Genomic DNA, 27,224 nt, shown 5'->3' with positions numbered 1-27,224 from the left:
CCCACCCCTGGAGAGGATCCCCGGCCACCCCACAAAGTCTCTGCCCACGAGGCCTAGGGAGGGAGCCCAGGTGGGGGTCTGGCGGCCCAGTTAGCCAGACGGGGCTCCGCTCACACAGCTCTGGCCTTTCGTTCTTCCAGAGCCTTTTCTGCCTTTCAGCATCCGCAGCGTCATGCAGAAGTATTTGGAGGACAGGGGAGAGCTGACCTTCGACAAGGTCTTCAATCAGAAGATCGGTAAGTCTTGGGGCGAGTTGGGGTCCCAGGTCATGCAGGGCGAGGCCCGACCCGAGTTGGAGGGGAAGCCCTGGCTTTGTGCTGCCGGGGCCACCGGGGAGCAGAAGCAACGCCCTGCCCCAAGCACTGCAGGGGAGGGGGGGTGCCAGCCTGCGGAGGGCTGAGCTGCCGAGGGGGCTGAGCCTTGGCCTCGCTGGGTAGCCAGCAACCTGCACAGCCGCTCGTGCAGCTGAGAGAGCAGCCGCTGGACAGCTGTCCCGGCTCAGGCACTCTGCTCTGGCCAGCCACGGCAGCTCCCTCGACAGCCTCCGCCAGCAGGATGGCGCTCCCAGGCGGGCAACTCTGCTGCAGGGCCCTCGCCTGCCCTTCGCCTTCAGGATTTTGCTGGCAGCGGCTGACACTTCCTGGAGAGGGGAGCCTGCGGTGTGGGGCTTCGTGTGGCACGGCCTGCCTGCGAGTGGGGGTGACGGGCCAGGTGGGCTGAGGGGTTGCTTTCTGTGGAGGGGCGTGGAAATCCCGGGAAAGACTTGCCCTTAGAAGTGGAAACAACGCCAAAGAGAAGCCGAGCCGGAGTGTCATGGCTGCAAAGCCAGGTCGCTAAGCAGGCTTTGTGAATAATCCAGCCAATTGCTCCAGGCGCTTCTCGGTGTTTGCTAATCTTCCAAAGGGGAGATTTTCCCCATTTCAGTCTTGTTCCAATATGATTAGATTGGGATTGGAGAAATCACGGCCTGACGGTGGGACGGGACCTTGAGGTTGGCGCCTGCAAAAGGCGAAGCCCTGATCAGTATCTCAGGCCAGGTGCTCGGATTTGAAAGGGGCCCTTGACGCTGTTTTCTGTGTGCCAACCGTCTCTAAAGATGCTCGTTTCGGTCAGGGGAGACGCTCACAGGAGGATTAGTTAAACCTTGGTTTGGACTTTGAACTGCTTATCGAGGTTTTGGCAGCTGCTTGTTTGGGCGACAGAGAAACACCGAGGGTCAGAGGGTGAAAAGTGACTGAAAGTGCTTAACTTAAATCCCCCCCCCCCTTTTTACACAAGGGGTTCTTAAAAGGAGGTTTTGAAAATGTGACCTCTTTTAAAATGGCTGCTGCTGGCTTGGCCAGGGGAGAGGATCGTCCCGCTGGAAAAGGCTGAAGAAGAAGCTGCTGCACGTGTTGTGGTGTTCCCTGGGGGGGGTTGTATTGGGTAGCATCACCCGTGGGCTCTGGCTGGGCCTTGTTGAAGGCGAGGAGGAAGAGGAGGGAGAAATGCCAGCAACACAATAGCCGGAGAACAGAGCCCTGACTCCTGGGTAGAAGCGTCATCCGAGGAGGCTTCTCTAGGCCTGCTTGGCTGCTGGGATAACAAGGCAGGAGACACGGCTGCTAAATGAAGGAAGCAGATGTGAAACTAAAGCATGTTTAAAAATAGCCCTGGCATTTTGGTAAGGGACGCTCGCTTCTCAGATCGAGGCTCATCTGTTGATTAATCGGCTCCTCTCCTCTCCTGGCCATAGAAGGCCGAAATGGTCCAGGCCTCCCAGGCCGCCACTGTCCATAAAAAGGAACCAACTGCTGGGTTCGTACCAGCCCAGTTCCTTGGGCCAGAGTGTCACGATGAGCTTTGTGGTCCTCCACACCTCACCTGTGGAGGCTCACCTGTCTTAGGAAAAAGGGTGGGCCCTTTGAGGTGGCTTTTGTTTCCTTGTAATGTTTTGTTTTATTGAATTTTAACTTGTTTAATCGTTCCTTGTTTTCGTACTTTAGATGGGGGAGGCTGCACTGTTTTCATGCGAATTATTCCGTTTATTAATATGCAGTCGGTACCTTGGGAGAGTAACCCAAAAAGACCACCCACAAATTCAGGCGGGGCGAATAAGCGTCCAAGGCCGGAGACCAGAAATGCTGAGGGGATTTTTTTATCAAAAGGGGTCAGAGTATTTTATGTACCCCCAGTCAAAGCAACTCCTGAAACAGCTCAGCCAGGGAGGGCAGCAGATTCTGACCATTAGTTCATCCTGGCCCAGAGATCCCGGCCTCCGTTGAGAAGCCTGGCCAAGGAAAGGCAGCGTTTCCCACACAAATATTTACTTTTGCTCTGCAAACTAAGCTTAGGCTGCCCCTGAGCCCATCAGCAAACGCCAGGCTGGCTCCTCTCCTCCTCAGTGCTTCTTCACGCAACGGAGCCGCTCTCTGGTCTCTGGCGGCCGGCGGGCCCAGTGCAGCGAAGGGCTTGGCCTGCATGACTCACGAGGCAGAGTCGCCTCTGCCCAAGCGGGTGACTCAGCCGCTCCTTCGAGGTTGTTGCCGTACTGGCTGACCTGGGGGGGGGGGCAGCCAGAGGCCAAAGCGCCAGGGAGGCCCCTGGACTGCCACCGTGGGGGATAATGGCCCAGGAGGGGTTGCCATAGGAACGGGCCTCTCGCCCTGGGGAACAGGGCGACTCGGCAGCTGGTGGGCGGTTGGTTGGCGGACAAGCCCTGCCACCTCCTGATCCGGGTCACCTCGGCCACAGCGGACGGCCTGTTTCCAGCCTCGGCGAACTTTGGGGTCACGGTGCCAGGAGGGTCTGAGCCAGGAAGGAGCAGGAGGCCCCGTTTCGTTGGACCGTTGCTGAAAACCAAATTAAGCGTTGGTCGCTCTCCCCTGGCATGCCCTGAGCTGACCTCCTCTCGGTCGCCCAAAGAGAGGTCGGAGGGAGCATCCCCCCCTTGGGTGGTCCTTGGAAGCTACAGCCGCCCGTGCTTGGCGAGGATGGGCAGGGCCCCCTCCTTGCTTCAGTCCAAGGCCAAATGCAGAGAGAGAGAGAGAGGGAAGGCTGTGGCCTGGCGGGTCACTAGAGAAGCCCTCGCTCCCAAGTCCCAACTTCCCTCCCAAGGGGGGAGCCCTTCCTTCGTAGCACCCCGGTCTCCTGCGGAGGGAGGCGCTTTGGGGCTGGGCTGCTCCTGCCAAGCTCCTGGGCTCCTCTGGCTCTGACTTCTCTCCCAACCGAAGCCCCCGCTGCCTCCCCCTTCTGCTCCTCTCACCCCGTGGCCCTGGCTTGCCTGCCTCCTCCTCCTCCTCCTCCTCCTCCTCCTCCTCCTCCTCCTAGGGTTCCTGCTCTTCCGAGACTTTTGCCAGAGCGAGGTCGACGAAGGCGTCCCGCAGCTGAAGTTCTACGAAGAGGTGAGGCAGTGCGGCCTCCCTGGTCCTCCCGCTCAGCTGGAGGGGTTTTTTGGAGTGAGGAAAAGGGTCTTGGACCATGTGAGGAATTGGTGGAGTAATGGTGCATTTAGGCCCCGAGCAAATCCGATCAGAGGAGCAGGGAGCCTCCACACTCACCTGTTGCTCCCTGAGTCAGGCGGCCAGGTGTCTTTTGAGGAGGGATGATTCGCTCCCACTCGGCAGGCCCGCCCCCCCCCCAGCGGGACCCAGGACGCTGCCCACCGGTGGGTAAGGAGGACCTTGGGCAAAGCCTGGGCTTAACCCCTTGGCCCCGTTGGCTCTTGCAGATCAAGGAGTACGAGAAACTGGACTCTGAGGAGGAGCGTCTCATCAGGAGCCGCCAGATCTACGACACCTTCATTATGAAGGAGCTGCTCTCCTGCTCACACGTGCGTATGGGCCTGCCTCCTCCCACTCAGTCAAGGGGGGGGGGAATCTGCTTGGCTGGGGTGGTTGGGACCCCTTGGCTCGGGTGCTGCTTCTGGTCTTTAAGACCGGAGGGGGGCGGGGGGCTTTTGTGCTCCTCCTGCCTGGAAGCGTGAAGGGGGGCTCCCCAGTCCTGCAGAGGTTCTTCGGGGTTTTCTGTCCCCCAAGGAGCTGAGTGGATCAATACGAGCCTTTTCCCTCCAGGCCTTCTCGAAGCAAGCCGTCAGTCACGTGCAGACCCGCCTGGCCAAGAAGCAGGTCCCCCTCACCCTCTTCCAGGTGAACGTGAGATCCAACGGTGTCTTTGCGGAATGACCGTCGCAGGAACCCTGATGTGACTCCCTGGGCGGAAAGCGAAGAAGGGCTGAGATTCGATGGACTCAGAGTCTAGATTGGCGTTTCCCCATTTCAAAGCCTTAAAATGTATCGAATTCTGAAGCCCATCGTCCTCAGCCAGTTCAGGCCTTGCCCCAAGCGTTCCCCCAGAGTGGGGGATGTTGGTTTGAATCTTGGGTTTGTGGTATGGAAGCCCGTGGTTTGGATAATTGCCATATTCTTGGATTTTCTCCCCATAGCCCTACTTAGAAGAAATCTGTGACAGCTTGCGAGGAAGCATCTTCCAGCTGTTTCTGGAAAGGTAGGGCTTGGGTGGGGGTCTTCCCTCTCTGCAGCCCCCCCCCCTCCCCTGCCTGATGGCCCTTGGGGATCAGGCCAGGAAGGAGGAAAATGGCCGCTGGGGACGAGATACTTTGCGTGGTCTGGGAGGGTGTAAGATGCAGGAATGAATCTCAGTGGACCTCCTCCAAAGCGGGGCCCTTCCAGAACTCTCAGGGCCCCTGAGGTTCTGTGCAGAACGGACAACCGTAACCGTTGCCTTGTATTGGGGAGGCTCTACAAAGAGTCTCTTCAGAAAGAAGCACCGTCTGGTTTTTTAATTAAAAACAACGCTGTTGAGTTCTCTGAATTACAGTGTTCAGTTTTTCCTCCCCTCAGGAGTTATTTCAGCACTTTTTAAAATGCATTTCAAATAGAATCTTAAGGGATTAGGAAACACGGAAGCTTCATGTGATTTTGGCAGCAATTTTTACTGGAATCTCTCCTGCCTTTTAAGAAGCAGCATCATAAACAACTTTTGCCAGAGGTCTGATTTCAGGACACCCGATTGGGGAGGGGGCGGGGAGGGGAGCTACTCAAGAGGCCTTTTTAAAATCAGGAACTTGGTTTTGTTTTTCCAATTCGTCTTAGGAGAGAGTTTTGTTTTTACTGTGGTCGTGGACTATACCTCTCCCCCTTCTCTCTTATGTCCAGTGACAAGTTTACGAGATATTGCCAGTGGAAAAACGTAGAGCTGAACATTCACGTGAGTATTTTTCTGACTTTTGAGGCGTGTTCCTGGCAGTTTGCTGATGTTCTGTGCGGGTGTATAAAACCAGGGACGGGCGAGGTCACCGCTGAGGGTTGTATGAACAACGCCTACTTTAGGGGGGCCCAGTGTGGCCCAGGAATATCCTTTCGCTAAGTGCCAGCTTGGGGTAACCCCAGAGAAGCCCCCCTTCAGGCCCCAAATGGAGGAAGTGGGGCAGCTCAGGGGGTGAATGGCCCTACGTTGTGTCTCCCCCCCACCTTCTCTCCACAGCTGACCATGAATGACTTCAGTGTCCATCGGATTATCGGGAGAGGGGGCTTTGGAGAAGTCTACGGCTGCCGTAAAGCGGACACAGGGAAAATGTCAGTGGTCTGCGAACACGATGAGAGAAACGCCTGCGGTCCCAGCCCCAGGGGGGTGCGGGGTTGCTGCCTTGTGCATTTAATCCTGCCGCCCCCCCCCACGGGCTCCAGAAGTTGGAGGAAGGTTTTCTCTTTGGAAGGACATCTTCCCCTCTTGTTTGGCTTGTGGCCCGTCCTTTCCCTCCCCCCAGTTTTTACGCCCAGAGCATTAAAAGGCAATCAGTGGCTCAGCTGTGGGAAGGCTGGTGGCACAGGTGCCGCCCACATGGACTTGCCCCTTCCAGCCAGAAGCACGAAGCCTTGGGCGCCGGGCCCCTGCAAAGGGCACGGGGGCCGTGCGCAGCTTCTGAGGGGCTCCCCCAGGCAGGGCCGCCAGCCAGGTCAAGCCAGCCCAAACTCTGCCGGGAGAGGGCGGTTGCTGTGCTTGCAAAGTCCCCAGCTGTAATCCTTTTGATTCACAAACCGGCAAATTGCAGAGCGAGTCCCAGGAGGCCCCCGGGAGCAAGCGAGGATGCAGCGCTGCCCTTTCATGGCCTGCGGTGGCCTCAGCCTCTTTGTGCCGCTTTTTAGGTACGCCATGAAATGTTTGGATAAGAAGCGGATCAAGATGAAGCAGGGGGAAACCTTGGCCTTGAACGAACGCATCATGCTCTCCCTCGTCAGCACCGGGGTGAGTGGGAAGCAGGTCGGGGGCGGGGGGTCTCACCCACGGTGGCTGATCCACAAGGGGCCTGCGTGGAGGAGAAGCTGCAGCCTCCTTGGAGCCCCGTGGCAGGAGAAGGCAGGAATCCGGGGGAGGGAGGACGGGGGGACTGCCGCCACTGCAGTTTGGTCAGTCTGTCCGGAGCTGGGCAGGCCTGTCGAGAGGCAGGGAGAGAAATGGGCAGGGGGCTTCCCTCAGGGCCGCCTGACCAGTCGGTCTCCTGGGCCCCTCTCTCGGGGGTGCATGGTGCCTGGGCCCCTGGGAATGGCTGCTGGCTGCTTCTGCCTCTGTCAGGCCCAGAGCTCTGGAGGGGGTCTTTGCACTGTGCCGATCTCCCCCCCAGGACTGTCCTTTCATTGTGTGCATGACGTATGCCTTCCACACGCCCGACAAGCTCTGCTTCATCCTGGACTTGATGAATGGTAGGTGAACGAGGGGGCTCTCCGTGGCCCTCCGTGCAGGGCAGGGGCACAGGACAGCCTGAGCCCGGGAGAGCTGCCGCTGAGCTTGGGCCCCCTTGGCCCTAGGTGGGGACCTGCACTACCACCTCTCCCAGCACGGGGTCTTTCCGGAGAAGGAGATGCGCTTCTACGCCAGCGAGATCATCCTGGGACTGGAACACATGCACAGCCGCTCCGTGGTCTACCGGGACCTGAAGGTAACGCTGCCGGGAGGCCGAGGCAGGGCACGGGGGCTCTGCCTGCGACCGGCACCGTGTCCCTGAAGGGGGCACCCCTCCTTACAGCCCAAAACGGAAGTGGGGAGGAGGCGGCGGGATGGCCCTGGAGGCTGTGAGGGTTTCTCTGCTCTCTCTCTGGCCAGCGCTGGTTGGTCGCAAGGCCTGCACACTTCTGGGGCTTCACGGAGCCGCTCTCCTCGGGCCGGAGCTTCGTCCCAGGCAGGGGGCGCTGTGCCTTCCTCCGCGTCTGCCCTTGGCCTTGGCCGGCTGCTCCCCCTGGCTGCTGGCCTGGCAGAGTCACGGGTGCCTTTCTCTCCAGCCGGCAAACATCCTTCTGGACGAACACGGCCACGTGCGGATCTCCGACCTGGGCCTGGCTTGCGATTTCTCCAAGAAGAAGCCCCACGCCAGCGTGTGAGTGGGTGGGGACGCGGCGCCCCTGCGTGATGGGCGGGCTCTGCCGGGGAAGCCCCCCTGGGCCGAGCCCCCTCGGCAGCTCCCCCGGGGCCCTTTTCTGGGGGGTTGGCCCAGCCCCCCTCCCACGCCCGCGTGCCTCTTCCAGGGGGACCCACGGCTACATGGCTCCGGAGGTGCTGCAGAAGGGAACGGCCTACGACTGCACTGCCGACTGGTTCTCCCTGGGCTGCCTGTTGTTCAAGCTGCTCCGAGGGTGAGTCGGAGCGCTGGGGTGCTGCTCCCGGGCGCGATGCCGCGGTGAGGCAGGAGGGGAGGCAGGAGCTACGTTTCTTGGACGGGTGATTCGTCGCTTTTCCTCCCAGCTGTATCCCTCCTCCTCCTCCTCCCCCTGCCCCCCCCCTGCAGGCACAGCCCTTTCAGACAGCACAAAACCAAAGACAAGCACGAGATCGACCGCATGACGCTCACCGTGGTAAGTGGGCTCGGCCCCCTTTCCTGGCCGGGAAGCCGCCCGAGCAGTTCCAAAGGGGGGAGCCGAAACAGGGCAGGCAGCAGCCGGTGCTTTCCCTCCCGTGGCCCTTGGGGCCCAGGAGCTTTTCCTCCAAGGAAATCGGCAGAGCCGCTGAAGCTGCGGCTTCCGTTCTCCCTCCTTGGGGAAGGGGCTTTGGGCCTCCTGGGGCACCCGGGGCTCCACCCTTGGGAGGTCCGCCTCGCAGGGCAGGTTCGGCTCCTGGAGCGTCTGTGCTTCCTCCCCAGAACGTGGAGCTGCCGGATTCCTTTTCCCCTGAACTCCAGTCTCTCCTGGAGGGGCTTCTGCAGCGGGACTCCACGAAGCGGCTCGGCTGCCAAGGTGGCGGGTGAGGCCCCCCCGGGAAAGGGGGGGAGGGAGGGGGGGCTGGCCGTTCGGTTCTTTCCCCCGCCTCGGCTAAAGTGCGCTGGGCTTGTTTTCCAAGGGCCCCCCGATGCTCTTCCCTGCAGGCGCTTCCAGTGAACTTGAAGTCCGCTCCCCGCCTGCACTGCCGCCCCTTCTCCCTGCCCCCACCCGGGGGTGAGTCTAGCCTCTCCCACTTCAGAGGCTCCTCTGGCTGGGCTGGGCCTGCTGGGGGGCGAGGGGGAGTCCCAGCAGGGGCGGAGGCTGCTTACTCCAAGGGAGGCTCTGGGTTTGCCCAGCCCGGATATTCTCGCAGCCGCCTGTCAGGGGGATCCCGGCCCTGCGTTGTGGCTGGGCGGTAGCTACACTCCTGCCCCTTCCCCTGGCCTCGGCCCCTTTCCCCCACTGCCGGGCTGAAGGCGGCCACCCGGGGTAGGAGGCCGGGCAGCCGTGCGCCTTCAGGGCTGTGAAGCTGAGCTGGTGATTGTGCTTCGTCCCGCAGTGCCCAGGAGGTCAAGGCTCACCCTTTCTTCCAAGGCATTGACTGGCAGCACGTTTACCTGCAAAAGGTGAGCCCAGCGGTGGCCCTTCAGCCCAGGTCCTGAACGAACCTGAGCCCAATTGCCGAGGCCTGGTTTTTGTTGGCGCTTCTGATCAAGCGGGGGGAGGGGTGGGCGGACTCCCCTTGGCAACTCTGCCCTCCTTCCTTTGCCAGTACCCCCCGCCCCTGGTCCCCCCCCGGGGAGAAGTCAACGCAGCAGATGCCTTCGACATCGGCTCCTTCGACGAAGAGGACACGAAGGGAATCAAGGTGTGTGTGTGTGGGGGGGGTCTCCGCAGGTCTCTGCCTCCTGAAGCCGAGGGGCAGGGGAGGAGGAGGCGGATACGGCACTGGGCAGCCTCCGCCTTGCGGGGTGGAATGGAGGCTGGGGTGGGGCCTCCGGAGGACTAGCGGGCTGGTTTGCTCCTCAACGTGCTGCAGACGACCTGCCTGTTGCTTGCAAACCAGGGGCTGGTTCTGGAAGTGAGTCCTTCCTCCTCTCCCTTCCTGCCAGCTGCTGGACTACGACCAGGAGCTCTACAAGAATTTTCCCCTGGTGATTTCCGAGCGTTGGCAGCAGGAAGTGGCCGAAACGGTGTTCGAGGCGGTGAATGCCGACACGGACAAGGCAGAGCTGCGGAAGCGGGCGAAGAACAAGCAGCTGGGCCACGAGGAAGGTACCCCTCGGCTTGGCTGCCACTGCCGCGTGGGGAGGGTGGGCCCATGGGACGCAGCTCTTCCCCAGGAAGGGCCGGGCCTCTTGGCCCGTTGCGTGTTCCCCAAGGAGGCAGTGTCCGGCAGGCCCTTCCTTCAGCTGGGGGCGGGGGGGCAGGGGCAGCCCATCTCAGCCAGGGGGCCCCTTCTGTCTTCCCCATTTATGGCAGCTTCCTCCCCCCCCCCCACCCCCAGATTACGCTCTGGGGAAGGACTGCATCATGCACGGCTACATGCTGAAGCTGGGCAACCCCTTCCTGACGCAGTGGCAGCGGCGCTACTTCTACCTCTTCCCCAACCGGCTGGAGTGGCGAGGGGAAGGGGAGTCCCGGGTGAGTGGCCACCCCCTCCCCTCCCCCCCTCCCCCTGCCTGCCCTTCCCTGCCAGCTCCCGGGCGGGGCAACCTCTGGATTCCTTTCGCCCCTCAGCAAAACCTGCTGGCGATGGAGCTGATCCTCTCGGTGGAGGAGACGCAGGTCAAGGATAAAAGGTGCATCCTACTCCGAATTAAAGGAGGGAAGCAGTTCGTCCTGCAGTGCGAGGTAACCGGGGTGGGGTTATTCCTTTCGATGGGGGCTTTGCGGCTCTTACGCCACCAGGAGGTTGAGCTGCGGAGTCAGTGAGGCTGTTCCCTACCCCCCCCCACGGTTTGGGGCTGGCGGCGGCATCCGGTGGTGGGTCTGCTCTGTCCTGGGGGAGCCAGCCCTCTCTCTGGCGGGGCTGAAGCCCCCTTTCCTCCCTCCTAGAGCGACCCGGAGTTTGTGCAGTGGAAGAAAGAGCTGACGGACGCCTTCATGGAGGCCCAGAAGCTGCTGCGAAGGGCCCCCAAGTTCCTGAACAAGTCCCGCTCTGCAGGGGTGGAGCTCAGCAAGCCCCCGCTGAGCCATAGCAACAGCAACGGCCTGTAGCGGCTGGTGGGGAGGAGACCGGCTGGTAAGCCCTGCTGCCCCAGAGCCGGGCCCTGCAAGGGCAGCGCCTGGGCGGGGAGAAGCTCTGCCGGGCAACGTGGAGGAGCCCAGCCGCCCGGCCCGGGCATCGGGGAGGCAGGGATGGCGCTCTGGACCCTTGGGGCACCATGCTGGCTCCCTGGCTGCGCCCACCTGGCCGGAGAGGCCTCTGAGCCTCACGGGGGTCCTTCACACACGCCGAGCAACTAAATGTGACCTCCTTTGTGTGGCTTCCAGTTTTGTGCTGCTGCTGCTGCTGCTTTTCGGCAAAAGCGTCTCCAGACTCTCCTCCCGCCTCCCTCGCCGGCCGCCCTGCCCACCCTGCCCGCGTCCGCGGTGGGCTCTGCTCCGTTGGCCTTGGCCAGGACTGGTGCAAGTAGGAGCTTGGCGGGGGAGAGACGGTGGGATTGCATGTGGGTGGGTGTGTCTGCCTGCCTGCCTTCCTCCTCCTCCTCCTCCTCCTCCTCCTCTCACACAAGAGCCACACAGTGGAGGAGGCTATTGTGACTTTCCTGATTCGGTGGCACTTGCAGAAAAACACTTTCAGCCAATCCAGTACCTGGCGTGGAGCCTGTGGACGCTGGGATCGGCCGGCAGGCCACACCAGGTGGGCCTCCCTTCCTGCTGCTGCTGCTGCTGCTGCTTCCGTCCCCTCGCGGCTTGGCCTGCGGCCAACGAAGGACGGGGCTCAGAGCCTCTGGCCTTGGCCAGCTGTGGGACCTGCCAGGCTGGGCCCCAAGAACCCTTCCCCCCCCTTGGGAAGACGAACGTGGGACCCCCTTCGGCGGGGAGCCGTGTGGGACTGGCTGCTCGCTCTGCAACGGGGTTCTTGTTTTGTGGCCTGAAAGCTTCAGAAAAGTTGCTCTTGCAAGGGGCCCCCACCTCTAGAACAGCAGCAACAGGCTTTGAGGGAGGGGGGGTGGCTGGTGTGATGGGCCCCCTCCACCCTCCCCCTTTTGCTTGGGATTCCCCCCTTCATAGCAGACCGGATGGGAAGGGGCTTCCCGGGGGGGCCCTGAGAAGGCCTGAGCTGCAGCGCCCCAACTGCACCTGTGCACCTGCTGGCCCGAGTAACACAGCCGCCGGCCTCCGCTGCTCTTTTGTGTCCGGGAGGGGCTGCAAAGGAACGGAGGGGGGGGCTTCTGCAGCCCAGAATTTGGCAACATTGCGGGGGGGGGCGGCTCTGGGGTCCTTGGCCACCTGCAACTATCCAGGCAGGGGCTCCCTCCCCAGGCTGGCCTCTCCCCCCTCCCCCTCCGGGCTCGGCTTAAGGGAGAATCCCCTCCGCCAGAGAGGAGGCATCAGGTGCTGCTTTTAGGAGGGCCCTGGGCTTCGGAGGCCACATTTCAAGGGTACTTTTTCTCCCTCCAGAGGTGAGCTGGTTGGTTTTAAGGGGCTGGAGAGAATCGGAAAACGTTGCCCAGCTGAGACTGGCCTGGGCTGTGCTGCCGAACGCCCAGATCATCTCAGGGTGGCCCAGATTAAGCTGCTGTTGAGATTAGCCTAGGTATTTTAGGGTGTGTGTGTGTGTGTGTGTGTGTGTGTGTGTGTGTTCATTCCAGAGGCAGCTGAAGGACAACTGAGAGAAATGGGTTAAACCGGTGGGGCTTCAGAGCACTCCAAACTCTCGGAGAAATTTGTGTTTTGTGTGGAAATCCCAGATTGGCTGCTGCCTATTTACTTTTTAAAAGGATAAGCAATTTCACCTCCCCCCCCATGCATTGGTGGGGGGGGGGCTGGGGGCTGGCGGTCTGGGTGCATTTAAAAGCCCAGGAGGTTGGTCAAGAATTCCTCAGAGAGGCATATTTGGTAAATTATTATAATAATGCCAGTTGTTATTAACTTACTAATGCTAATTAGTAAAGAAGGCGTTTCGCTGGGGCATTTGATTGGTGGAAGATGGGAAATAAGTTCTGAAAATGAAGGTTTGTAAAGCCCCCCCCCCTTAAAATTACCTCCCCCTGGTCTACTTGAAAATCCTGCCACCTTCTCTTGTCCGCCTGTAGTCAGTTGCAGCTTGTTTGCGTTCCGGGCAGAGTGAAGTCAGCGTCTTGAGGGACACTCTGCCAACCCGCCCTTGATGGAGATCTGGGCCAGGCTGGCAATGCCACCCAGGCCGGGAGGGCTAAGGGCTCCAGGCATAGCGCACCTGTGCCGCCTCTCTTGAGGGCAAAAGGCAATTTACAGTTTTCCCCCCCTCGGCAACGCACGGCTATGTTAGAGATCTGTTTTGGAGTACCTTAACCACCTTGAATTATGATATATGCATACTCTCCTTGAACTGTGCTGCAGAGAGAGAAGAACTTCTAGTTAAAAACTGGTAAAAATGTTGGGATAATATACGTTTTTAAACATCTTAAGATTATATTGCTTACTTTCAGTATTACAAAAAAATGGGAGAAATATATCTAAAAACCCTGAAAAATGTATGCATATCCAAAGGATCATAGAAAATTTTTTGTGCCTGCTATTGTATTCCATGATGTAAATATTATGTGGTTTTAGCACTACTGAATATTAATGATTTGTTATTTTTTTAAAGCATTAAACTAATAATCAAAGTTTTATTTTGGTACAACGTTAAGTTACGTTTATATTTTAAAAATCTGAGAATTATGTTTTAACAAAGAGGCATTTTTCTGTTATTTATTTTTAAGTCTGGACACCTTGGTTTACTTAATTCCCTGTACAATTTTTCTTCGTCTTCTGTACTTTATTTAAATAACAAGGATCCTTTTCCAGTTGCGTCCTTTAACTTTTTATTATAGTTTTCATAAACTTGCTGTTCAGACCGGATTGACTTTGTCCGACCATTCCCAATAAAACAAGTTTGGAGAAAAAGGATCTCCCTCCTTCGCCTTCGCCTGGCTTCAGGTGTCTTGTGAGCGCCCGGGCCTTGGCCCAGATTTTGGTGTTGGTATTTAGCCTGTCGATCTGCCAGGCTGGGTGGGTTGGTTCTGAAATCTGCAGAACCGAGCCTTGGCCGAAGAAGCCAGAGGAGGCAACTGCCCTCTGCTATGGAGAAAGGCCCCGAGGAGGGCCGCTCCGCTGGTGCCGGGAGAAATTCTACTTCTGCGATTCTTATCAAAGCAAAATTGCCCGAGGACAGAAGAAGAGGAAGGACTTTGCAACTCCAGGCCAACGGATTAGAGAGGAATTCCCACCCCGCCTTTGAACACGTTGCAGTGGCGCATCTTCCCGTCGTGAACCGATGAAAGATGATCCGGTTCGTGTGTTTCTTTTTCAACAATTCTGCCGTGTGCATTTAAGCACGATTGAGCGGTGCTGTTTGAGGCTGCGTCCCTCTCCTCATCCCGGTGGGGACAAGAGGCTTCCACCTTGAGGAGGGCTTCTCTGCAGGCTCCTGGCTTCGGGGGTGGGGGGTGGGGGTGGGGGGGGTGTCGCCTGCTTAAGGTAGACAGGAGCCCTGCAGAGCCCTTTGACGTAAGCTCCTCTTCACCCAAAAGTTCATATCTGCTGCCATCTATCGGATACTTTTTTTTTAAAAAAAATCACATTTTCACATGAAAATGAGCAAGGATGGAAACCTTAGAGGACTGACAGCATAATGACCCCCCCGCAAAGGCCCCTTGTGGAATTTGCCTGCAGGTGTCCTTGATGAGGAGGGTACCTCCCCGGGGTCTTCCGTGGGGCGATTGAAGGTTGTCTCTGTGAGGCTAGGAGACGGTTGCGAGTTTTCTCGTGCTACCCTCCGCTGGGCCATGCTCTTCTGTGCGATCCATTCCATGGGGGACGCCTGGCTGGCCATTCTGGGACACTGGAGACTAGGCCAGGAGGGCCTTTGGCCTGATCCACCAGGGTTGCTCTTGTTCCCGTCAGAGATTCAGACAATTGGCTCAGTTTGGTCTTTTTCGGTAGCCAAGTCAGAGATACTTTGTCCTTTTGAACCAGATCCTGAGGTTGACCAATGTCCCCGTTGTGAGCACGACGCCTTTAATGGAGGCGCAGCAGCTGGTAGCCAGTTGCGCCGTTGAGTCAGCTCCCCAGGCAAATTCTTCAGGCATTCTTCCCCAAAAGCAAGTGACGGCTGGGTTTTTCAGGGTATCCAGTGACCACAGATGTTACCTGAAACATTATCCTCCAGAGCTCTTTCGAGCTTAAAGAAGAGAGGAAATGTTTGTGTAAGTTGGAAGACCGAAGAAGGAGGGAGTTCTTGAGCAGCCACCGTTGGGAGACCTCAGCCCATCATCCTTTCCTTCCGAAAGGAAAGTTGAGCATTTTCAAGACCGTATTTACATTTTTGTGGTACGTGATACTTGCTGGCATTTCTGGCACGGGAGGTGGCCCGGGGGCTTTTGTGCCGGCGGCAAGGCTGTTTCTGAGCTGGGTCATTGGTTTCCCCTAGATGGAGATCTGGAGGTGTGAGTGGCCGTGGTGGGAGAGTTGATGGCAGATGGACGGCTGAAGCGGCACAAAGGCTTCGAGGAACCCTTGGGTCAGCATCTTCGTCTCCCACGTAAGTCATTCTTGTTCCTAAGACTGTTTTTAATAGCAATGACGGCCATCGTCTGGAGGCTCAACAGGATTATTATGGATGGTGAGCTGTGCTACAGGTTAAGACCTTCAAATCAAACAAGGCCGGTCAAAAGTCCGGCAACCACAGCCTGTTTGCTTGGCAGGGCACCCAGCCTCTCTGGCCCAGCACCCATATTACTGAGTCCAGGGTGGGCAGTGCTGCTCAGGGTCAGGATCTCCCTTGGGAAAGTAAGCAGTGTGGGTGTCGATTGGGCTGTACCAGCTGACGGCTAAGGGGGTGGGGGTGGCTTGAAAAAGGATCCAGGGATCCTTCTGGCAGTAGAGGGTCTGGAATAGCCCTTGGCCGAAAGGGGTGATTCATTCCGCTCAGTGCTCTGGGCGAGAGTAAGCCACCTCTTGGGAGTGAGGTCTAGGAGTGGCGGTTGTGGTGGGTGATACTATTAATGGTTTGTGGTTAATTGTGTCCCTTGACTTGCTGGCTGGGGAACCCCCTGTTCTTCTGGGTGGGTGGGTGGGTGGGTGCCCCAGGCCATACGTGCAGGGGCTGACCCCCAGAGTGTGCCCCAGGGAGAGGGCACCAGTCCTCCCTTCCCGGTCCAGCTGGTTGGCGGGGTGCCTCTGTCGCCAGCAGGCAGGCAGGCAGGCAGGCAGCCTGACACCCGGGGGGTATTTTTAGCCATGACATGTCCTCCTGTTCAGCTGCTGGCTCTCATCTGGGGTGGGTGGGAGGGGAGGGGTCCTCTTAGCCACTTCCCCCCTCCTCCTCCTCCTCCTGTTTCTCCCTGCCTGGTGGGAACCTGTAGCTGCTGCTGGGTCCAGGGCCCTTTGTGTAGGAAGCCCCTCGTCCGTGGTCAGCCAGGCGGCTGAAAGAGAAGGTAATTGACCTCTGTGGCTGCATGGAGGGTGTGTGTGGGGGGGAATCTGGGGAGAAGGTCTGGGTGGACCCTGCCTTGGCCCCCCAAGTGCCAGCCTGAGGGTCAGCAGGTGGCTATTTTTAGCAAGGCTCAAAGAACAGCCTGCGGGAATGTTGGAGAGCAATGGCTGAGCAGGGCCTTCCTTCAGCCTGGGCTCCGGGGCAGCCCAGCTGGGGAGAAGGTCCCCTCCTGGCCTCCTTTCTCCCCGGAAGAGTGTCCACCAGGCGTGGACAGGGCTTCTCTTTGCTCTCGGTGCCCCCCCCCCCGAGGAAAACAGGGGCACCCAGCCAGGAGCGGGAAGGCTCTCATTTCCCAGACCCAGAAACATTCCTGGGATAGCCGTCCCAAGAGACACCCCCACCCCCCAGCCCCCGTGCGAAGAACGAACCAGCTCAGACCCTGGGAGACGCCGGGGGGACTTTCCTCGATAACCTGGGAGCTGGGGGTGGGGCGGGACTGTGTGTCCCTGTAAATCAGGAAAGGCCCCTGGATCCTGGAAGGCCTTGAGCAGCCGACCCCAGTTGGGCCTTGGGAGACGACGGGCCTGGCTGGCTTGGGAATCAGCCCCATGGGCTCTTAGGCGCCCCAAGGCTTTTCCTTCGAAAGGGGACCCCAGCATGGTTTACGTGGGCCTGTGGGCGCTCCTCTGTTCTGGGAAGGAGACTTTCTGTACCCCACATCTGGAGACCTCAGAATGCAAAAGGGGACAGGTGCAGTGATTGTGACTTGGGGGCGGGGGCTCATGGACCGAGGAATCCTGGGTCTTGTAGGGGCACGGATGGTGGCACAGCGAGGCTTCCTTGGGGGCTTCGGGGCTTCGAGCAATGGCGTTTGAGCCGTTTGTTTGTTTCTGCTGGGTAAGGGTTTCCTTTGCTGCTCCCGTGTGGCAGGAACCCGCAATCAGTCCCTGTGTCTTGTAGCCCTCTGGGGTGGGGGCTGACCTTCAGTGCCAGGGAGCTGGGAATCGGGGGTGGGGTCTTCTTCGCCCACCCAAGGCCCAGAGTCAGGAACTGAGCGGCCAAGCTGGGAAAAGGCCGTCCACGTGAAGGGCGGAAGTGCGTGCCTGAAAACATTTCTCCCTTTTAAGTCAGTGGCTGTCCCTGGACTGTCAAATACGTATGTGTGCGTGTGTGTGTGTGTAATAAGAACAAGAAGCATGCCCCTGATTCAGAGGTTCTGGGGGCCCGGAACGGAGCAGGGCCTTCAACTCTGGCCCACAGCCCCCTTTCCACCTCTGTCCGGCCAGCAGGAGCCCCTCTCCTCTCCTCTGAGCCGAGCAAAAGGCAGCTCCTTCCGAGGCCCCCCTGGGGCCTTTCAATAAAGCTCAGAGCAGTTTCAAAGCGGGGTGTGTGTGTGTGTGTGTGTGTGTGTGTGTGTGTGTGTTGAAGGAGAAGGCCTGGTCCGGTCAGGCCCTTTGGAGGCTGCTGGTGGGCTTAGGAAGAGGGCCGTGGTGTGAGCAGAGAGGACAGGTGGCGGCTGCTCCAAGGGCTCTGGATGAAGTCCGGCTTCTTTGGGAGAAGCGCTGGGTCCGGAGCTCCGCTTGAGGCCGCTGGGAAGCCCTTGAGGCCTTCCTCCCTTGGGTGCCCCCACCTCTCAGGGGAAGGCTCAGGCCAGGCCGGCCCTGCAGGGCCCTGCAGGGGCTTCTCTCTGTAGGGGGGACTGGGGAGCTTGTATGGCCCAAGAAGTCAGCTGGGCTCCTCCTCCTCCTCCCCCTCCTCTGGGGTCCAGGCACAGCAGGGTGACTTAGATGCTGGCTGGGGCGTTTGAGGGGCACGGAGGTGCGGGGTGGGTGGGTGGGGAGGGGCTGCTAGAATCTGCGAAGGCGACATTTCCAAGAGGTCCGCAGGAAAAGCCGGCTGTTGTCCAGGGAAGCCTGTCCAGAGGCTTGGGGGGGCGAGGGGCGAGGGGCTGCCTGGAAGATGGGCCGCTCAGCCAGGGAGTTGAGGTCTCTCAGGGCGAAGACCTAGGGGAAGGAAGCCTGTCTCCTCAGACGTTGTGTGCCCCCCGTCTTGGAGTGGGAGGGGTTGCGGGAGGCTGTGCCTGTGAGAAGGAGACCACCAGGGTGAGAAGGGGGGGTGGCCACCTCTCCTTCAGGGCCCTGGGAAAACAGAGGCACAATCTGGGGCGCCCACCCTGCCTGGGTCTCCGCGGGGGCCGACTGAGCCTGACCGCCTCTCCTCTTCTTCCGGCCCCCGCCTGGGTGTGCGCCCCCTCCAGAGGGACGCAGGCTGCTGCTGCTCCCGCCGCGTGTCTCCACCCGTGAAGCTCGCGCCCCCTCTGGGCTGCCCGTCCCCTCGTCAACATGGCCATCTCGTCACGACTCGCCCTGTGGGAGCAGAAGGGAAGTGGATCTCGGCTGCATGAGGCAACGCGGAGAGCCGCATGAGCTTTGGGGCGCTCAAGGCAAAGCCCCGCTGGCCGCTAACGCTTGATTCCTCCTCTGCCTGGCTGGCTTCCTTTCGTGAACTTCTCGGCTTTGGACTGGCAACTAATTCCCGCCCCAGAGCTTGAAGGCCACGGAAGCATCGCATCTGTCCAAAGAAACGGGCAGCTGCCTCTCTCTTTCAGCTTGCCGGGGGTGGGGTGGGGGGTGTTTAGTTCCATGAGGACCTCCGGAGCATGTGCAGAGCCCCCTCCCCTTGCAGCGCACCTGGGGCTTCGGCTTGGTCTCCGAAGCGCCTTCTTGGCAAGGGGGGCAGCTTCCATGGGTTGGGGAGGGGTCTTCTGTTCCCAGAGGCGGGGTGGTTGGTGGGGGTCTGCTCAAAGGGGCACCTTCCCTTTTCCCCGATTGACCGAATGACTTGGTGTGAACAGATCAGGGAAGAGGACCGAAGCCCCCCGCTGACCTCCCCGCCTTTGCCTTTCTCCATCATTCCTGGGGGCTTCATCAAGCAGCTCGTGCGGCAGAACGAGAAGGAGTCCAAGGCCCTGAGGCTGAGGGGGGACGTCGCCCCAAATCCCCAGGAAGAGGTGAGAGGAGGCTGGCGTCCTGGCTGGGCGCAGGAGCAGAGCCGGCCTGGATGGGAGCCTGCCGTGTGGCCCTGGAGGCCCCTCCCCCATTCGCAGAATCCTCGCGGGGGGGGACGCCGTCTTTGCCCCCAGGGAGAGATCTCTGCCCCCCTTGTGCCCTTCGGTCCCCTGGCAAAAGTTCCAACCGGCTTTTCTTTGCTTCCAGCCCCTCAGCCAGCCGGTTGCGGTCAAGGAGGCCGACCCCTTGGAAGTGGGGGGTAGCATGGCCAGCAGCAAGGGGCAGCTGAACGGGGAGAAGCCGGCCGGGGCCGGGAGGGTGGCGCTCCCGGAGAAGAAGACCCTGCCCTTCAGGATAGGCCCCCCAAGAAGGAACGCCAAGCTCTTTGGGCCCGATCCGGGCCCGGCTCCTCCGCCCAAGGCCGAAGAGAAGGTGCCCCTGGCCGGAGGCTCCAGAGCGTCCACCGCAGAGGCGAGACAGGGCCCGCAGGACAGGGCAGCCGCGCAGGGCGAGCGCAGTGAGAGCCCCAGGAAGGAGGCAGCGGCGGCGGCCCAAGGAAGGGCCCAAGCAGGCGGGGGGGCCAAAGGGACGGGGAAGAGGAAAGAGGCGGACGGAGAGGAGCTGGGAGGGGAGGGGGAGCGGAAGCGGGAAGAAAGTGCAGGGAGAGCAGGAGACGAGGCCTTGGCAGCTGTCCGGAGGGGGCCCGGAGGGGCCCAGGAGCAGGGAGCCTCTGGAGCAGCGGCCGAGATAAAGGGGAAATGCCCGGAAGGAGCGGCGAAAGAAGAAGGACGAGGGGCTCCGGAGGAGAGTCCGGACTCCTGCGAGGTGAGCGGGGAGCTGCCCGGCCTCCAGGGCCTGCGCTTGAATGCTCGGGGGCCTTTGGGGGCCTTCTCCCCACCTCTGGCCCCCCAAACGGGGAAGGGTGCTTAGAATTCACCCTTTTCTCTTGCCTTGGACTTCCTCCGGCCCTCCCCACCCGCCTTTCCATGACGGAGGCCCTTTGCCTGCCTCTCCCCCTGAAGGCTGCTCTGAGCGTCGGTTTGGCCCTTTTGTGCAAGAGCTGCTGGGGGAACGAGCCACTGCAGCTCAGAGCCCTCCAGGGAACTGCCCCACTGCACCCACCTCGGGGGCCTTGGGGAGACCCCCGGCAGGGGCCTCTTCCAGGGGTCTTGAAGTGGGGCAGGGCCTTCAGGGGCGAAGGCACCGAGACTCCTGGGATCTCAAAGGGTCCCTGGGGAGCTCCCACCCCACTTTTGCAAGGAAACCAGTGACACTGTCCACTGCCCATTTCAAACTGGGAGCACTCCGCCTTCTTCCCCCTTCAGCAGGTCCCTGAGGACGCCTGGTTTGAAACGGAGAAGATCTGGCTGGTTCAGAAGGATCAATTCGCTCTTGGTGGGTTTGGCTTGTGCAGTGGAGGGGCGGTGGGGGGGAGAGCAGCCCCCTCCCCAGGGACTTTGGGAGCGGGGGAGGAATGAATGAGTTCAGGTCTTATGCCGGGTTTTATGCTTTGCCTTGTTTTATTGCTATGTTTGTCGCTGAGACGGTTTATTATTTCAGGATTTGATGATTTAGGGGGTTTTTTATGTTTCATCTACCGTGGATGTTTTAATTAATTTTTCATATCGAGAAAGCTGCTGAGAGTCCTTGAACTCTTGTGGAATATCAATGCGATAAATAAGGCAAAGGCAAAAATTACTCTCCCCTTGCCGTTTGCTTTCGGGACTGGGGTGTGTGAGGGGGGGCACAGGCGATCCCCGTGAAGACTGGAGCAGCGGAGGCAGGCGGAGAGAGGAAGGTGCGCAGTGCGCAGGGTCACGGAAGAAGAGAGCCGCCTTGCGTGTGGCCTCTCCTGACCCAGAGCCCAGCCAAGGAGCCCCTCCTGGCCTGGGGCTGGGGCTCCTGCTGGGGTGGGGGAGGCCCGCTGCCTTTGGGGAAGGGCTGCTCAGGGACTGGATCGGAGCTCGTCTTCGTTTTGCAGCCACCGAATTGAAGCCTGACATGGGCACGCCGGGGCTGCCTCCAGGAATCGTGCGCGCTCGCCTGGACGCCGATGGCTCCATCGTGGAGGTGGCCGAAGGAGAGGTGCAGAAGGTGAGCGCTCCTGCCCCCCCGCCTGAAGGCCACTCTATCTACGGGGGTCGCCTTGGCGCAATCCTCTGCCCGTCCCAAGAGCATCCCGTCGGGGTCCCTTCCAATCCTTTGGCCGGGGGGAAAAAGAAGGGAGCCAGGCAGCGAAGGTGGCTTCCTTCCTCCTCCTCCCTCCACAGGCCAATCCACCCAGCCTGGACTACACTGAGGACCTGGCCGCCCTGGTCAGCCTGAACGAGGCGAGCGTCCTCCACGTTCTTCGCCAGAGGTACCAGTCGCAGCTGCCCTACACCTTCTCTGGCCCTCACTTGGTGGCCCTCAGGCCGGTCCCTTCCACGGCCAGCAGCTCCAGAAAGGTACAGTAACCTGACGAAGGGGGCGAAGGGGGGGGCAGGCATTGCCCTGGGGCACCTCAGGCGGGGCCCACCGTGGTTGTGCCCAGAACGCACCAGCCCACGTCTTCCCAGGCCTTCCAAGGCAGGAGGCACAGGATGTCTCCACACGTCTTTGCGGTGGCGCAGAGGGCCTACTGGGGCATGCTGGCGCAGCGGCAGGACCAGGCCATCGTGGCCCTGGGCAGAAGCAACACGGGGAAGACCACCGCTTGCCAGGACATCCTGGAGCACCTTGTGGCCACCGCGGGCAGCGTGGACAACCGGGTCACAGGTAGGCCACGCTCCGGGCAGCCCCCCCTCACCTCCACCCCCCCACCCAGCAGCCTTCGCGTCCCAGAGGGCGGGTGGCCGTGAGGGGCCCGCTTGCATTCTGTTTTGGGTTTGCAGTGGAGAAGATCCAGGCCGTGTTCACCGTGCTCAGAGCCTTTGGCACTGTGTCCGCTGGGCCCAACAGAACCGCCACCCGCTTCTCCATGGTCCTGGCGCTGGATTTCAGCGCCTCTGGGCACGTAACTGCTGCTCACCTCCAGGTAAGAGGGTTGACTGGCATCGGGTGCGGGGGGGGGTGTTTCTGGGACACAGCAGCCCCAAGCTCAAGGGGGCACCCCTCGCTGTGCCCAAGTGAGGTGCCACCTTCAGCTGACCTGGAGTCCGCTTCCTCTCTGCTGCCCAGACGATGCTGCTAGAAAGAGCCCGGGTGGCACAGCAGCCCGAGGGAGAGGGCACCTTCAACGTCTTCTCACAGATGCTGGCAGGGCTGGGCATGGAGCAGAGGTAGGCTGCCGGGCAGGAAGCAGCTCCCTCTCTGGACCTGGGCATGGCGTGGGAGGGGCACGTCGGCCTCCTGTGGGAACTGGGCCAGGGCCTCCCCCGGAAGGAGAGGCTGCTGCTCGGCCGTGGTGGCAGAGGTGGTGCTCCTCTCCCCAGCAGAGGGGGCCAGAGGGCCAGGAAAGGCTGCCCTGCCTTGGCACCAGGCCTGGTGGTGGTGAGCAGCTCTTGGTTGCTCTGACTGGCACCCAGGATGCTGAGCAAGCCCACGGGGCACCAGGGCTTTCTGCCAGGGCTTCACTCTGTCCCCAACTTCTGCCCATAGGTCCACTCTGCACCTGCACCAGGTGGCAGAGAGCAGCTGCTTTGGCATCAGAGCCAGCCTGAAGGTGAGGACCCCCTGCCCTGGCCTGCCCCACCGTTCCCCTGGCTGGGTGTCCCCCAAGGAAGTCTGAGGGCAGCCCGGGGAGGGGGCAGGGCTGGTCTCTGCCCCTTTCCAGTTGGCTCCGCTTGGCCTCCTGACAGGTGGGAGGGGAGGGGGTTGGGGAGGCCCTCCCCCGAGGGGAGTTGCTTCAGCGTTTAGCCATGTCCTTGGCAGCATTAGCCTGCAAGTGACCGCTGCCGGCCAGGTGAGATTCTGAAAAGAGGACCCCACGCTGGGGAAAGGAGCAGCCCCCAAGTGGCCCGGGGGAGCCCTGGCGTGGGCCCTGGGGCAGGTCCCGGGCAGGAAAGGAGGGAGCAGAAAAGGGCCCCTGGCAGGGCCCCTTCCCAGCACCGGGGCCTCTCTGTGAAGGCTGCTGCGGCTGCTGCTGAGGCTGGGCCCGGGGGTCAGGCAAGTCGTCCCCCCACTCCCCCGCTGAGACCGTGTTCCATTAGCAGCCTCCCTCCCAGTCCAGTTCTTGCAGAGGAGAGCAGGAAGGCCAGGAAAGGCCTCTCCGGGGAAAGCAGGGGGCAGCCCCCACAGGGATTCTAGGCAAAGTCTCCCCCCCGCCCAGCCGGTTCCGTCTTTGCCTGGGCAGAAAGGGGCGCCATGGCCCCTGGACCCGCCCCGAGGCTGGACTCTCTTCCTTCTTGCAGGGGGAAGAGAAGCGGGAGGCTTCGGCTGCCTTTGCACAGCTCCAAGCTGCCCTGGGCACCCTGGGAGTCGAGGCGGCTGAGCAGGAAGCGCTGTGGCGAGTCTTGGCTGGCATTTATCACCTGGGGGCTGCTGGTGTCTGCAAAGGTACAGCCAGGAAGGGGGGGGGCAGCCCCTGCCCTGTCCCTGCCCTCAAAGGCGAGGAGATGCGAGTCAGCCCGGCGAGGGGCCCCGACTTACTGGGCGAGGCTGGTGAAGGCCCTCCTGGCCGGAAGAGGCACCGTTGCTGAGGCAGAGGGCCGTAGCGCCCTGGGTCTCCCTGGCCTTAGTCGAAAGGCCGCCTGGCTTCTGGGTCTGCAGCTGACCAGCGAGATCCAATCCCTCCGGTCTCCACGGGCCCGTTCCAGGTGCCCAGGGGATTATAGACGGGCTCAGGGGCCCTCTTGGATTCCTTAGGCCGGCTGTGAGGCCCCCCACCCAGGTCTCCTGTGCTGGCCTGGCCAGCCGTCTTCCGGCTTCCTCCCTGCTCGTCCCTTGTCTCTCTGACGGAAAGAGACTCCTCCTGTTTGCGAGAGAGAGAGAGAGAGAGAGAGAGAGAGAGAGAAGTTGTGGAGTTGCCCCTTACTTCTTGGGGGGGTGGGGGCGGGGGGGTGGCTGCAGTCTCTCCTGGTGATGGATGCCCTTCCCTTTCCAAGAGACAGGCACGCAGGGCGGGGAACCTGCTGGGGCTCCATTCACCGACGTCTCCCTGGCATTGTGGCAGTTTCACCCACGGATCCCTGGTTCCTCCTAAAGAGGCTGGGAAGTCCGCTTCCTGCCCCTGCCAGCTTCTCCCTCGAGGCAGAGAAAGTTCCGGAAGAGGCACAGCATTATTGGCACATTTTGGGGACCCCTCGGGGTCTCTCACTTCGGCCTGGATGGCTGGGAGTTGGGGACCCTGAAATGGGGGGCGGGGGCGGCGATGGGACGCCAGCCGCCCCAGTTCAGGCCCACTTCAGCAGAAGAGCCTTCCCTGTGGACTTGGCACGTCCGGCACTCACAGGGCCTTTGCACCTGATCCGGGACCGGCAGGAAGGCAGCTGGATGTGGTGCATCCCCACCTTTGCTTGGCCTGGGGGAGGTGTGGGGGCCGCCCAGCCGTGGCTCAGCCACCCTCTGCCCCCGCCCTGCCTGCCTCTGCCGGCCTCCCCTGGCCATTCCAGGAGTCCCGGGGTAGCGGGCAGCGGTTCCGCCTGGCCAGGCTCTCCTCCTCTTCCTCCAGTGGGCCGGAAACAGTTCCTGAAGTTCGAGTGGGCCAACCGGGCGGCGGACGTCCTGGGCTGCGAGGCGGAGGAGCTTTCCACGGCCGTCTTCAAGCACCACCTGCAGCGCATCCTGGAGCAGGTCACCGCGGGAGCCCACTTGGAGGAGCCCCCCGACGGTATGGCTGCCCCCCCGCCCCCCCTCCGTCCCCCCGCCTGCTTTCTCCTTGGTCTTCTCCCAGGCCCCTTGACCCCCGGTGGGGCTCCAAGCTCTGCGCCTGGACCCTTTGCAACACGGGGCTGTTCTTCTTTCCTCAGGAGACCCCTGACTCTTTCTGCTTGCCCCCCTCACGCCCCCCGCCTGTGAGGCCTGCCTCCACACAGGGAGACACCTGGGAGGTGTGAACAGGAAGGAAGGAGGCAGCCTCGGAGGCCCGGACGCTCCTCCCAGATCAGTGGCGCTCCCTCCCTGGGCCAATTCCCCTTCCCCTTTTCCAGCTGCCTTTCCAGCCCCCTCCCTCCCTAAGCTGGCTATGGTGCACTGTGTCGCAACCAGCTCTTGGTTGAGACTGGACCAAGCCGTGGTGCTGCTGCTGCCAATTGGGAGGCAGCCAGTAAGCCTCAGATGGTCTCCTAGCAACCGGACCAGGTGCCAGGTGAGACACCTGCTTGGCTGGTTTGTTGCTGGGCCCTGCTGAGGATTGGCAGGGGTCTTCTGCCCCTCCCCGTTGGAGGAGAAGGCCGGGACGTTTCTGCCGTAGGGGGGCAAAGCCAACATCCACGAAGGGACAATTCGGAAGGTCTTGAATTCTTAGTTCTTCTTGTGTTATTTGCTTTGCAATAAAAATGGCGTCGTTCCCCCCTTCCCATTGTCCAAGGAAATTGGACACCTCAGCTGGTACTTCAGTGGGGGGGGAGCAGTTTCGTGACTGGACTCAGAGCCACGTGGTCCCTCCAAAGCCAAGGACCCCCCCCCCAGCTCCTTTCCTTGGGAGGGGGAGGCGTTTGCTGCAGTCCCAGGCCAGGTGGCCATTGACACAGTGACGGGGGATATCAGAACTGCAGCTGCCCCTGATAACAACCACGATCCCTCTGGCCCTCCAGGTTCCTTTTGGGGGGGGGGGGGATCCCTTTGTGGATCCTTAAGGTCTTCTGTTCTGCTGGTGGGCAGCTTGACTGGGGGTCCCGCTGGAGGGGATCCCCACCCACTGGTCCTTCCCTTCCCAGGCCCCAAGCTGAGCGGGGTGGAGTGCCTGGAGGGCGTGGCGGCCGGCCTCTACGAGGAGCTTTTTGCGGCCGTGGTGATGCTGGTCAACAGGTGGGCAGCCCTTCGGCACCCGAGGCGGTGGGGGGGTCGTAATAACAACCCATTCAACGGGTAGGATGCCCCAGGAGACCAAGGCCAGTCAGGAGAGGAACACCCCCCCTCTTGGTCTGTGGCCCCTCCCCAGACGCAGGGGGGCTTCCAGGTGGAGGGGGCTCTGCCGCAGCAGGCAGGTGTGGGAAAGGGAAGCTGCGGGGGGGGGGGGGGGGGCTGCGATTGATTAATAATGGGTGTGACTTTGCGGGATTCAGGCGAAGGCCGGTCTGGCTGGGAAAAGCAAGCAGCCCCCACCCCACCTTGCAGCCCCCAGAAACGGGGGTGTAACGGGGGAGCCCTCCCCGTCCCTTGCAGGTCCTTCTCCTCCAGCCAGCTCTCCATGGCCTCCGTGATGGTGGTGGACACCCCGGGCTTCCTCAGCCCCCGGCATCAGAAGAGAAACCGGGCGGCCACCTTTGAGGAGTTCTGCCACAACTACGGGCAGGAGCGGTTGCAGGGGCTCTTCTACAGGGCCAGCCTGGAGTCCGAAGTGGGCAGGTACCAGGAGGTGAGGCGCCCACCCTGCAGCTTTGCTCCCGGGAGGGGCATCTCCCGCAGTGTCCCAGTCCCCCCTCCCCCTCGGGGCTTGCTGGACCTTGGCCTCCCTGCTGTCCCCTCTCGGGCCAAGAACGGCTTTGGGGAAAGGCCAAAGGCCAAGCGGAGCCTTAGAGGAGGAAAAGATGGGGGGCAGTGGGGAAGAAGAGAAAAGGGGGGACCTTTTTCCGTCCACTCACTTCCGAGCCTCCCCCCCCCCCCCGGTCACTGTTTCCTAGGAAAACGTGGAGGTGCCGTTTGACCTGCCTGAGCTCTTGCCAGCCTCCACAGTGGCCCTCGTGGATCAGAACCCGTCCCAGGTAATTGGGAGGCTGGGGGGGGGGGGGCTGCTTGCCGAGGGTTTGTTGGCAGGGCAAAGCCTTCCTGGTGCCAGGAGCAGCGCTGGAGGCTTCGGGTGCAGGGCTGGCACGAAGCGAGAGAGGTGGGAGGGTCGATAAAAGCCACCCAGGGCAGCACATCTGCGGGGAAGCCCTGGGCCTTTGCCCCCAAGGATGCCAGTCCGGCCAGGGAGGAGCCCCCAACTCCAGGAGGTTGGGGCTCTGAGTGCCCCTCCCTGCCTGACCATCAGAAATCGCCCAGGTGCTCTGTGCCCGTGCTGTGAGAGGCCCAGGGGACAGGGGGCCCCAAGGGATTCCGGGGCCACCCACTCGGATTCAAACCGTAGAAGGACGGCATTAACTGGCACGCTGCTGCCCATGGTCGGCATGGCTGTGCTTGACCTGGAGGAACGGATCCTGGTTAGAGGCGGCAGCACCACCGTGGCCACAATGGAGGCAGGGAGGGAGCAGCAGGCCTTTCCCCCTCCCCCAACAAAATTATGAGGAGCTGACAAATCTGCTTCCCCCTGGCCAACCTGGGGCTGTAAAACTGCAGATTGCCAGGAGGAAAACGTAACATTTCCTGTACAGATGG

The 27,224-nt window shown here is 61.1% G+C and overlaps 2 protein-coding genes across 2 annotated transcripts in view; both read left to right on the top strand.

Moving 5' to 3' along the window:
• Positions 1 to 159: 159 nt before the first annotated feature.
• On the top strand, positions 160 to 10,802 carry GRK3 (G protein-coupled receptor kinase 3). The gene is made up of 20 exons (XM_087912939.1): positions 160 to 236; positions 3,310 to 3,383; positions 3,710 to 3,811; positions 4,053 to 4,127; positions 4,424 to 4,485; positions 5,157 to 5,208; positions 5,485 to 5,576; positions 6,147 to 6,246; positions 6,623 to 6,701; positions 6,807 to 6,937; positions 7,278 to 7,372; positions 7,521 to 7,628; positions 7,738 to 8,232; positions 8,749 to 8,815; positions 8,962 to 9,057; positions 9,302 to 9,464; positions 9,697 to 9,833; positions 9,930 to 10,043; positions 10,248 to 10,434; positions 10,686 to 10,802. Exons 1-19 carry the CDS (start codon positions 173 to 175, stop codon positions 10,407 to 10,409), a joined length of 2,268 nt encoding a protein of 755 aa, XP_087769065.1. The 5' UTR covers positions 160 to 172; the 3' UTR covers positions 10,410 to 10,434; positions 10,686 to 10,802.
• Positions 10,803 to 15,676: 4,874 nt separating this feature from the next.
• Positions 15,677 to 27,224, top strand: part of MYO18B (myosin XVIIIB) — a 34,686-nt gene continuing 23,138 nt past the window's right edge. The window contains 16 exon segments of the mRNA XM_087912937.1: positions 15,677 to 15,820; positions 18,077 to 18,200; positions 18,674 to 18,829; positions 19,035 to 19,652; positions 20,153 to 20,222; positions 20,809 to 20,921; positions 21,098 to 21,274; positions 21,386 to 21,584; positions 21,701 to 21,843; positions 21,987 to 22,087; positions 22,407 to 22,470; positions 23,159 to 23,303; positions 24,418 to 24,576; positions 25,625 to 25,715; positions 26,073 to 26,265; positions 26,531 to 26,611. Coding sequence (XP_087769063.1) covers positions 18,162 to 18,200; positions 18,674 to 18,829; positions 19,035 to 19,652; positions 20,153 to 20,222; positions 20,809 to 20,921; positions 21,098 to 21,274; positions 21,386 to 21,584; positions 21,701 to 21,843; positions 21,987 to 22,087; positions 22,407 to 22,470; positions 23,159 to 23,303; positions 24,418 to 24,576; positions 25,625 to 25,715; positions 26,073 to 26,265; positions 26,531 to 26,611 — 2,349 coding nt within the window. The 5' untranslated portion in view covers positions 15,677 to 15,820; positions 18,077 to 18,161.

Source organism: Pseudonaja textilis, chromosome 15 (genome assembly GCF_049901715.1).
Source record: "Pseudonaja textilis isolate UNSWEBS1 chromosome 15, rPseTex1.2, whole genome shotgun sequence".
Classification (NCBI taxonomy): Eukaryota; Metazoa; Chordata; class Lepidosauria; order Squamata; family Elapidae; genus Pseudonaja; species Pseudonaja textilis.
Note: the sequence above shows the minus strand (reverse complement) of the source record. Positions and strands in the feature narration are given on the sequence as shown.